Source organism: Peromyscus leucopus, unplaced genomic scaffold (genome assembly GCF_004664715.2).
Source record: "Peromyscus leucopus breed LL Stock unplaced genomic scaffold, UCI_PerLeu_2.1 scaffold_719, whole genome shotgun sequence".
Lineage (NCBI taxonomy): Eukaryota > Metazoa > Chordata > Mammalia > Rodentia > Cricetidae > Peromyscus > Peromyscus leucopus.
In genome coordinates, this window is record NW_023505639.1 from 14,657 (window position 1) to 26,795 (window position 12,139).

Genomic DNA, 12,139 nt, shown 5'->3' on the forward strand with positions numbered 1-12,139 from the left:
AATGTGTTCTCTCATGCATTTGATGATGACTGTGTCATGAAAAGGATTTATCACATTGATTACATTTGTATGGTTACTTTCCAGATTGTGTTCTTTTATGTATTTAGAGAGTACTGTCACATGCAAAGGCTTAAACCACATTGATTACACTTGTAGGGTTTCTGTCCAGTATGTGTCATGAAAAGTCTTTAAAACAATGATTGCATTTATAGGGTTATGCTCCAGCATGTGTTCTTTCATGTACTCTGAGATTACTGGCACATGCAAAGGCTTTACCACACTGATTACATTCATAGGGTTTCTCTCCAGTATGTATTCTTTTATGTCTTTGGAGACTACTGGCACTTGCAAAGGCTTTACCACATTGATTGCATTCATATGGTTTCTCTCCAGAATGTATTCTTTCGTGCCTTTGAAGATTAATATGTTGTGAAAAGGCTTTATCACATTGATTACATTTGTAGGGTTTCTCTCCAGTATGTGCTCTTTTATGTATTTGGAGACTAGTGGTCCATGCAAAGGCTTTATCACATTGATTACATTTGTAGGGTTTCTCTCCAGTATGTGTTCTTTTATGTATTTGGAGAGCATTGTGTTCTGAAAAGGCTTTATCACATTGATTACATTTGTAGGGTTTCTCTCCAGTATGTGTTCTTTCATGTATTTGTAGATAACTATGTCGTGAAAAGTCTTTATCGCATTGATTACATTTGTAGAGTTTCTCTCCAGAATGTCTTCTTTTATGTATTTGGAAAGCATTGTGTTGTGAAAAGCCTTTATCACATTGATTACATTTGTAGGGTTTCTCTCCAGAATGTATACTTTCATGTCTTCGGAGATCAGTGGTACATACAAAGGCTTTACCACATTGATTACATTTATAGGGTTTCTCTCCAGAATGTATTCTTTTATGAATCTGAAGATTACTGTGTCCAGAAAAGGCTTTATCACATTGATTACATTTGTAGGGTTTCTCTCCAGTATGTGTTCTTTATGTATTTGGAGATCACTGTGTCGTGAAAAGTCTTTATCACATTATTACATTTGTAGGTTTTCTCCAGTATGTTTTTTATGTACTGAGACTAGTGGCATATCAAAGTCTTTATCACAATGATTACATTTGTAGGGTTTCTCTCCAGTATGTGTTCTTTCATGTATTTGGAGTTGACTGCGTCGTGAAAAGTCTTTATCACATTGATTACATTTGTAGGGTTTCTCTCCAGTATGTGTTCTTTCATGTGTTTGGAGATGACAGTGTTGTGAAAAGGATTTATCACATCGATTACATTTGTAGGGTTTCTCTCCAGTATGTGTTCTTTCATGTGTTCGGAGACTACTGGCACTTGTAAAGCTTTACGACATTGATTGCATTCATAGGGTTTCTCTCCAGAATGTGTTCTTTCATGAATTTGAAGATTAACATATTGTGAAAAACCTTTATCACATTGATTACATGTGTAGGGTTTCTCTCCAGTATGTGTTCTTTCATGTATTTGGAGTTGACTATGACTTGCAAAGGCTATATCACATTGATTACATTTGTAGGGCTTTCTCTCCAATATGTGTTCTTTTATGTATTTGGAGATCACTGTGTCGTGAAAAGTCTTTATCACACTGATTACATTTGTAGGGTTTCTCTCCAGTATGTGTTCTTTCATGTAGTTGGAGACTAGTGGCATATGCAAAGTCTTTATCACAATGATTACATTTGTAGGGTTTCTCCCCAGAAAATGTTCTTTCATGCATTTGAAGATGACTGTGTTGTGAAAAAGCTTTTGCACATTGAATATATTCACAGGGTTTCTCTCCAGTATGACATTTTTTGAACCTGTAAAGATACTTAGCACATGTAAAAGATTTATCATATTCAGCACACTGATGAATATTTATATCTATATGAGTTAATTTTACAATTTGGTCTAATTTTTAAGACAAATAAGATCTAAAAGTGTACACTCATACTGCTCCCCTTCATTTAGGTATGTTTTGTGTCTTTGAAGGTATCTGTAATGATAAGAGCCTTTATCACAGGGTCCACATTTGTAGCATCATTATTCTATATGAGATTCTTCACATATTTAAAGAGAACTGGAAGAACTCAGAGCTTTAACATACTTATTACATTCATCAATTTTCTAATAGTGAGAGTCATTACTACATTTGCAAAGTGAACCAGGACAAACAGACATTTTTATACATTCCAATACTCATAGGGCTTTTCTGCAGTGCAATTTTGTTTATATATTCTCAATGAAGTTGGAAAACCAATTAATTTTAAACTTGTATCACATTCAAAAATTCTACTCGAAGTGGGGACTACTACATATCTTCTAATTGTTTTGTTTTAAGACAGAGTTATATTGCTTCCTTCCATATCTATCCCTCTGCTCACATGGCTTTTATTCAGAGTGAAATATGATGTACTAATAAAGGAAAACTAACAAACAAAGTTTCCACACTGCATCCACACAGCTTGATTTTCTCTTCCTCAAAGACATGTGGTATAGAGATTAATGATTCTCCACAACAACTTTCTTGACTCTCATAAACTAACCCTCTCCCTAAACTTAGAAAAATCACAAGTATATGAGTAACACTCGTTTACTCTGAACTATTTGCTTATTAGAACGTTTTCAATATATACTTATTACCTATTCAACACATATTCCTTTTGCAATATCTGATTGGCATAAAATTAAACAGATTGGCTGATCTACAGCAGAGCTATCATGGAGCTGTAATTCAAATGGGGATATTTAAGGCATTGTTTCCCTGTGTTCTTTCTCAGAGCAATGCCTTGCAAACACATATCAGCTCCCTGACATTGAGATATTTGGTTTTGTGAGAATTTAACAATCATCAGTACATTTTAAACTGTGCTTATTTACATTGTTGCTTTTGTTTAAAACTTCTGGGACACATTACAATTTCTCCATAGGCTCATTTGTTCACCTAGCACATGAAAATTACCTTCCATTTCTTCCAGAACTTTCACAATGTTCTTCAATATTATGATCTTCCCAACTGTAGCCTAAAATACAGTACCAGAAAATGTATGATATATTATGGGAAACTGTGCAAAATTTAAGTTACTATCTTCAGTGAATTTTAGAACCATGCCAGATTTATTCATCTCATTCTTCTCATTTCTCAATCAGAATTACAGAAGAGTATTAATAACCAAAGAACAATTGTCCCCTTATTTTAAAATGTGATGAAAAATTCAGTCTTACCTATAGCAGTGAGGTTTCTGTAGATCTCCAGCATCACATCTTTGTAGAGATTCTTCTGGGAAGAATCCAGCAAAGTCCACTCCTCCCAAGTGAAGTCGATATGCACATCATCATAGGTCACTGCAATCTAAAATATCCCATACAACAGAAAGTGTGATACTGACAGCATGCTAATGTGTATTTCTTTGACAATATATTAGTATAATTCTGGGGATCCCCACACTTATTCCATGACACAGACATTCTAATCATCAATTCATTTTAGAAAAAAAATGAACAATTAGGTTCACCTCTGTCATTTCTTCACACTTTGTCTAGGATATAGCCTTGCAGGAGAAATGCCTATTAACAGATATAAAAAGAGAGGCAAGCAAACAGACCAAAGTATACATCAGAGAAATTGAATGAACACTTACTAACTATAAACAAGATGGGCAAGCTGGGTGCATTGGCTCATGCCTATAATCCCAGCACTCATGAGGCAAAAGAAAGGTGAAATTAGTTGAATTGGATGTGATTCTGCCCTATGCAGTTAATTTCAGGATAGCCAGTTACATATTAGTAAGACCCTGTCTCCCCCATAAAAATAAATTGTACAAAAATGGTAGAAAGAACTCCCAGGTTTTTATGGAAGTTCCTACAAAGAATTATGCATATACTCCAGCTCTGTTTTCATCTTCCAGAAACCAGTTTAAATTATAACAATAATAAAATCTTGCTAAAAGGGAATGCATGTTTATAGTTACAAATGAGCAAATGCAAAGATTAGCAATGTAAATGCTGATCATAAACAACATAGGACAGTAGAGATGACTCAGCATTTAAGAGCTCTTGCTGGTCTTGCAGACAGGTAGGCTCAATTGCCAATACTTACATGGGGGCTTACAACTATCCATTACTACAAGTTCAGGGGTTGTGAAACCATCTTCTGATTGCTGTGAGGACCAGACACACATGTAGTGCAAATCCATGCATACTGGCAAAAGATAAATATTCATTCAAAAGAACTGAAAACCAACACAATAGGTAGGAAGAATGTCACACACTTGCAACTGAATGACTCAGAAGGCTCACACAGCTTTAATGTCATGAGTACTGTCATCCTGAGAAAGAGAATAGTACACTCTGCCAGATTTGAAATTTCAAGCAAAACAGCATATGCTTGACATGTACAAAAACATACATTCCAGGCCCATCACATAATAATATATAAAAAAAAAGCCCAGGCATGATGGCACACATTTAATCACAGGACATAGGAGCCAAAATCTTTGGATATCTGAATTTAGGCCAGCCGGGTCTACAGAGCTACTTTTAGGATAGCCAGGGCTACACAGAGAAACCTTCTCTTCAAAAACAAAAATAAAATCAACAAAATTGACAAAAACTCAGGTTATAAAATGGCTTAGCACTGAATAGCAATTGCTTCAACAGTCTCATATGGGATTTAGTGATACCACCTATAATCATGGTGAAGTCATGACAGCCAGACACAAAGAACATGAGCTAAGGACAAGGGCTATGGAATGCTCAGGTGATTGGGCTGTACCAGTGCCTGTGCTTGAGCCCATCTGGGCTGGCTGGGAAGATGTCTGTGTGACTGTGCTGTGGTGTGGGTCTGGTGACTTGTTCATTGAGGACGTTGGTGCTGGGGTTAGGGATACAGTTGCTGTGTCCTTTCCTGAATCTCAGATGGGGCTATACTATGAACAGTTCTCCTTAGAGTGGCTGTGGTTGGTGAAGAGGTATTTGTAACTGCCATACTCATCATGGGCAAAAGTTTGTTTGTGTAAGTGACTTTGGCCAGTGTTAATGAGAGTGGAGTTAAAGCTGACTTCTCAGGAAGAGTGGGTGTCCCAGTTCCAGATGATGGGATGGCATCCTCTGGTGTGCTTAATGCTGTTGAAGGTATTGTCATGGTCCTATTTGTTTCTCTGAGGCCTGGAGACACTGATGATCCTATTCCAGTGTTGATGGACTTTGGTGGTGATGGAGCTGTAACTAGAGGCATGATAACACCAGAAACTGTGCTGTCTGGTAAGGTGTCTGGGCTGTGGTGTGTTGCTTGCTTATTGTGGGGGTTGTTGCTGGGGTTAGAGATATAGCTGCATAGAAAATGGATTGAGGCTATAGACACTCAAATCCCTTCTCCAATGAGGAATTTCATCCAGAAAGACTCCTCCTACTAAGGGTTCTATAAGCACACTAAACAAAGATATCAAGGAGAGACAAGTATTCAAATACATCATCCTATCTAGGATGGTCTAGGTCACTATAGGCTTATGGTCACCTCATGATCAAAATGCATTTAGTCTATCTTCAATGATCCTCATTATCTTTAACAGCACCTACCCTTTCAAATGTTCAAGGTCTCTTTGGACACCTTGGACACAAGGTGATCACTTGACTCTGACATCTTGTAAAATCAGAAAACATGTTATATCTTTCCAACATATACTGGCACAGAATACCCATTACCATTCCCAAAGAGGGCCTGGAACACAGTGAGGGAAGACTGGACCAAGGCAAGACTGAAACCCAGCAAGGCAAACGCCAAATCCTGTACTTCTGTCTCAGACACATGGAGCTTCAGTTTCAAAGGGCTTAGGTGTCTCATTTTCCTAAAAATTTCTCATGTATCTCTTTGTGGCTACTTCTACTCCCTATATGCAGCTCTCCATGGCAGATATCTCATAGCTTATGTATCTCAGTGTCTTGTGCGATCTTAAAATGCAACCCGGGCTTCATGCTCAAAGCTTCAAGCAATGAACTTTCACAGCATCCTCACTGGGGCTCTGACTCTGCCAAACATAGATGACTGCAAGAGCGCTGAACTGAAACCACAGACCAGGAATCCATGACCTGAGATTTTGATTTTTTTTCTTGTTTCCAGAGCCAGCACAAATTTTGATTCCTATTCAGATGGACCTTGCCAAGCTTGGACCACAGTTGCAGCAGGTTTTGTATGAAGCTGCTTCTGGGTGATAGGAATCACTTTGCCTAATCCTTCCATTAATTGAAGGCAAAACAGGATGCCCTTAGGGTACCTAGATAGGCTTCCACTGTAGAAAAGGGCCTGCTCTTTAATGGTGATCTCCTTGAAAATTCCTGCCTCTGTTTCAGCACATGACTGCCGTCTGAAACTACCTTTTGTTGTCATTTATTTCTGTCCAACTTGTTGCTTTTTTTCACGGTCGATCTGAATGAGTCATCAGTAATAAGCATCTAACAGATTCAATATTCCATCTAAGAAATCAGCACATTACTTTTTAATTTGGCCTTACTCAATTTCTCAGAGCAAGGACAGAATAAGAAAGATTTTAGGCCAAAATAAGACACAAATGATGTCTAGCTTAATCTTTCATGGAGTCTATTTCTCACTAAAATCTATGACCTGACCTCCTCTGTGTGGATTACTCTCAAAAGTCCCATCTTCCTTGTCCTACAAGAACAGCCTATTGAGCTCTGTGTGAGCTTTCTATGACTTCTGCCATTTAAGTCCTGATATCTTCTACATTCCTCTAGAAGACAACATTCCCAGGCTCTTCCCAACAATACAATCACTTTTGGTGTTCCATTTTTTGTTCTAACTTGCTTCTCTGCTGCTGTGATTAAATCCTCTAATCAAAATCATCTCAGGTAAGTTTATTTAGCTGATTCTGCCAGGTCACAATCCATCATTGTGGTATAGAAAATGAAGATTAAAACCACGGGCAAACACTGTGTCCTGGCCTTCTCACTTGCTTTGTCACTGTCTTGTGCTCAGCCAGCTCTCCTAGCCATCCCAGGTCCACTTGCTTAGATATTGCCAATTCACTGGAAGAACCTCCTCACATCAATCATCAACACAATCTCTTACAGACATAGCCATTCCAGACAATTATGAATAAACCAGTTTGAACATAGTTAAGCAAGTGTATTTGTGGCAGGATGGAGGAGAATTTGGGGGGGAGGTTTATGCACAAGAGTCATAAGCTGGGTTTCGAGGTAGATAGATTCCCGATTATCAATGGAACTGCCATATTGATTTCCATCATGGCTGTACAAGTTTTGACTCCCACCAGCAGTGGAGGAGTGTTCCCTTTGTTCTGCATCTTGCCAGCATGAGCCATCATTTGTGTTATTGATCTTAGCCATTCTAACAGGTGCAAAGTGAAATACCAAAGTAATTTTGATTTACATTTCCTTGATGGCTAGGGATGTTGAACATTTCCTAAAGTGTTACTCAGTCATTTTAGATTCCTCTATTGAGAATTCTATTTAGATATGTACCATATTTATAATTGGATTATTTGGCTTGTGGATGTCTAGTTTATTGAGTTGTTTATTGTCTTGAGCAAGGTAACCCAGAACCACATAGACACACATGATATGCACTCACTTATAAGTGGATATTAGCTGTCAAGTAAAAAAATAACCACAGTACAATCCACAGACTCAGAGAGGCTAAGTAACAAGGATGGCTGTAGAGGCAAGGGAATGCATGGATCTCCCTGGGAAGAAGAGATAAATAGATTTTGTGGGTGGACTGGGGGCATGAACAGAAAAGATCAGGTAAGTAATGGAGGGACAGAGTGAGAGAATATAAGAAAAGGTGAGTGCAATAGGGGAGCTTTTGGGAGTGATGTGGAAACCTAGTATGGTAGAAATTTTCTGGAAGCTATGAGGGTGACCCTAATGAGGACTCCAAGTATTTGAGAATATGGAGCCTGAACTGGCCATCTTATATAACAATGTAAGGTTCCCAGTGGTGGGAATGGGAAACCAAACCAGACACAAAAATATTCAACCCATACTTGTCCTGTCGGCAAGATATTCTGGGGCAATGGTGTCTCCGAGTTTGTGTAGTAACCAACAAACTACTGGACTAACTTGAGGCCCAAGACCAAAGAGGGAGCCCATGCCCAACACTGCCTGGATGAACAGGAACCAGATGTTGGATGGCTCAGAGAACTAGGGTAGAACCAAATACAACTGACCAAAAAGAAAAAAAGTCAATGAATTGATATCTGACAATATTCTATTATCATAGATTAGTGCCCAGTCCAATTGTCATCAGAGATGCCTCCTCCTACAGCTGATGGGAGCAGATGCAGAGATCCTCATCCAAATATTAGCTGGAGCTCTGGGAACCCTGCATAAGGGTGGACTGTAGGACCCACAGGGGTCAAGGACACCAGGAGAACATGTCCACAGAATGAACTAGGCAGGGACAAAAGGGACTCAAAGAGACAGAAGCAGCAATCATGGGTCCTGCATGGGTCTGAGCCAGGTCCTCTGCATACATGCTGTGGTTTTTTACCTTGATGTGTTTGTGGGAGTAAGGATGTCTCTGACCAGTTTGTCTACTCTTGGACCCTTTTCCTCCTCCTGGGTTGCCTAATCCAGCCTTGATATGAAGGTTTGTTGCTAGTTTAATTGCATCTTGTAATGATGTGTTTGCTTGATACACCAACAGGAGCAGTGGATCTGGGAGAGTGGGAAGGAGATGGGGACTGGGAGGAGTGGAGGAATTGGAGACTGAGGTCAGGATGTATTGTATGACAAAAGAATAAATAAAACAAGAATAAACAAACAAAAAACAACAAAAAGGATAGGAAAGTGCATTTAGTTTAACTTCAATGATTCTCATAGTCTGTAACAGCTCCAACACTGTTCAAATATCCAAAGTCTCTTCTGATACTCACGATTATCTCTTGAATGTAAAATATTCTAAAATCAAGAAACAAGTTAAACCTTTGCAACATACAGTGGCACAGGATATATTTTCATTCAGAAAGAGAGGAATGAGGCCATGTTCCAGCACTCAAATCAGGCAGATAGCCCATGCTCATGTGCAGGCAACACCAGCTGTAAAAACAATGACATCATAAAATCTGTAGGCAAATGGATGGAACTAGAAAATATCATCCTCAGTGAGGTAATCCAGACTCAGGAAGACAACCATAACATGTACTCACTCATAGGTGGATACTAGATGTAAAGCAAAAGATAAACAGACCACAACCCATAGCTGCAGAGAAGCTAGGAAACAAGGAGGACCGTAAGATGGATGAACAGATCACAATGGGAAGGGTAAACAGAGATCTCCATGAGTAAACTGAGGATGAGGGGAGGTCAGTAGAGGAGAGGAGATGGGGGATGAGAACATGAGAGAATGGGATGGTCGAGCTAGGGGAGGGATGGAGTAAGAGAGCAATGAAAGAAATATCTTGATGGAGGGAGACAGTATGGGTTAAAGGAGAAACCTGGTGCTAGGGAAATGCCCAGGAATCCATAGGACAACCCCAGATTAGACTACTAGCAACAGTGGAAAGGGTGCCTGAACTGTCCTACCCTGGTAATTAGATTGGTGAATACCATAACTGTCACCTTAGAGCCTTCATCCAGTAACTGATGGAAGAAGATGCAGAGACCCATAACTATGCACCTGGCCAAGCTCCATGTCGAAAAGTCTAGTCGAAAAGAGGGAAGAGGGATTACATGAACAAGGGGGTCAAGATCATGATGGGGAAATCTACAAAGACAACTGAACCAAGCTCAAAGGAACCCATGAACTTTAGACGGACAACTGTGGAACCTGCATGAGACCAGACTATACCCTCTGCATATGGGAGACAGTTGTGAAGCTGTGTCCGTTTGAGGGGCCGGATGCCCACACAGAAAACACTGTAAGAGAATAATTAAATGTCAATTTCCTGCCACATGGATTATGTCACAAGATGTGGAATCTGCCCTATCCACCCACCCAAAACCACACACAACTGAAAAACCTCTGTAGCTCAGTATAACTGCTGCTGCTCTGCGACAGTGAAGACAGTGACCCCACACTCACCATGGCATGGCTTCTGGTCTCCCTCGCAGCTCTCTAGAGCTGCCTTCTATTGGTACTCCAAATTACTAAACCTTCCTAGGGTCCCACATTAGCCTAGGCCACCCAGCTGGGCCTCAGGACATTAACATCCCCCCAACTGGGTGACCAGAGATCAAGTGACTCAGACAGCACAGGCCTTCCCTGCTCTGCAGTTCCACCCCAGGAGACAGGCCCCTAACATTTTAGTAGAAATTCTTCCAGTCTTCCAGACAACTTCCTGTTTCTCTTCCAAGGCATGGAGTGTTTTGTGTGAACAAGCCATTACACACTCAATGTACAATGCAGCCAACCCTTTGCTTCTTAGCTGGGAACTCCTACAGCCAAACACAGGTCACATTCAAAAAGCAATTGTTGCTATTATTTAACTATTTTTAAAGCAAAAACAGGCCAGAAATTAGAAAACAATGAGGGACAATGGTAGGGCTTGCAGGCAGGAAAGAGACTGGACATGATGTAGTTATACTCTCAAAGAACTATTTAGAAAAGTTGAAGCAGGATTTAGGGCCATGTGCTGTAGAAACTACAGATTTGTAGGAGAGAACACCAATGATTACTCCTGCCTTCTTCCTCAGGCTTAACACCTTAAACCAGGAAAATAATAGTCCCAATAGGCAAGGCCACATTATTTTACCCAGATATCCTATATTGGTTGAACTAGTGTAACTATAATAATTTGATTTCATAATAAGGTCAATCCTTTATCCAGATTCTTGATTGCCCTGGTCTGTGGATCCCAAGAAATGACCAGTCAGGACATTACTGGAGCATCTGAAATTGATTACCTACCACATTGCTAATCTCAAATATTGCCAAAACAGGAAATGTTTCACCCTCCTTCCTGCCCCTCCCTTTCTGCACTGTCATTATACCAGCTTCAAAATTGGTCAGTGAATTCCATTCTTGCCCAGGTCCCTCTTCATTTCTATGTCCCCAATAAAAGCCAGAGAGATTGTAGGACACTGATTCACTGGTCTATGTTTCCTTCTCACTGACCAGTCAAGACCCAACTAGAAGGAACTGAAGGACTCTTCCCAGCACCAGGCAACAGAGGAAGGATTAGGTTTTCAAAACAATGCTCAACAATGCTATATAGCATGAGGCAAGCCTACAGAAATATTGCTCTAAACAGAAATAAAAAATCAACAGCACTTGAGAGAAAAGGAATGAAACTATAAATGACCAAGAAACATTGGAAAATAGAAACAAATGGTGATTACAGAAGAAATGCATTTTTAATTTTTATTAAGAAATTTTTATTCATTTTACATAACAACCACAGATACCCCTCCTCCCTCCTCTCACACCCCCAGTAGTTCCCCCCAACCAGCCCCCAATTCCCACCTCCTCCATGTCAAGATCTCCCATGGAGAGTCAGCAGAGCTTGGTCTATTCAGTTGGGGCAGGTCCAAAGCCCGCCCCCCTGCACCTAGCTGCCCGAGGTGTCACACTTTAATGAAATGTATTTAAAGAAAATGAAATTTAAAAAATAATAACAATAATTCTTTTTAGCATGACAAAAGTAATTTATTTTGAAGATAAAAAAACTTAACTACATTAGGAAAGAGTAGGACCTTCACTAGTTGAGGAAATGCAATTAATAAAACACTGATTGCTCTTGCCCACATGCACATGCTGGCTGCTGAGATCTGTAACTTGACACACAGAGTTACAGCCAATGGTCTATTTCTCAATCCTCTCAGCTGACTTAACTCTGTCAAGCAAGAGTGAACATATCTGCAAAAGAGAGTTGTCTAATTAGAAATTCAATATTCATTGGCTCAAACTAACTGTCTCAAATTGTACACCCACCAATCTGGTCTGTGTTCATTCACATGACAGGGATTAAAACATGCTGGAAAACTATAATCAAGTCCTTCTACATAATGGTGACTCCAGCAGCTGGTTGCCTACTCTGTTTCTCTCTGAAGGGCACACAATTAACTATTCCTCCTATTCTGGTCTGAAGGCAGAAGTCATGCTCCACATGCAAATCCTTTTCCTGTGACTTCAAGGAATAGTCAACTACACGACA

At 39.7% G+C, this 12,139-nt stretch overlaps 1 protein-coding gene across 2 annotated transcripts; it reads right to left on the reverse strand.

Annotated features, from left to right (window-relative positions):
- Positions 1-1,070: 1,070 nt before the first annotated feature.
- LOC114706820 (zinc finger protein 431-like) lies at positions 1,071-7,309 on the reverse strand. Of its 2 annotated transcripts, none has more exons than XR_005090690.1 (3): positions 3,234-7,309; positions 2,971-3,031; positions 1,071-1,828 (listed from the first exon to the last, which is right to left on the reverse strand). XR_005090690.1 is itself a non-coding variant. In XM_037201990.1 (3 exons), exons 1-3 carry the CDS (start codon positions 3,265-3,267, stop codon positions 1,083-1,085), a joined length of 852 nt encoding a protein of 283 aa, XP_037057885.1. In that variant the 5' UTR covers positions 3,268-7,305; the 3' UTR covers positions 1,071-1,082. The 2 variants fall into 2 exon arrangements, 1 of the variants encoding a protein (XP_037057885.1); XM_037201990.1 differs by having other exon boundaries at positions 1,071-1,839; positions 3,234-7,305.
- Between the last annotated feature and the right edge of the window lie 4,830 nt (positions 7,310-12,139).

What these genes read in the sequence shown, in the direction of transcription:
- LOC114706820 (XM_037201990.1), bottom strand. Translation starts at nt 3,267, where the DNA reads ATGCTGGAGATCTACAGAAACCTCACTGCTATAG. An exon ending in CAGAAACCTCACTGCTATAG is followed by an intron (nt 3,032 to 3,233) that starts GTAAGACTGAAT and finishes ACTGTATTTTAG; the next exon opens with GCTACAGTTGGGAAGATCAT. An exon ending in AGTTCTGGAAGAAATGGAAG is followed by an intron (nt 1,840 to 2,970) that starts GTAATTTTCATG and finishes ACATGTGCTAAG; the next exon opens with TATCTTTACAGGTTCAAAAA.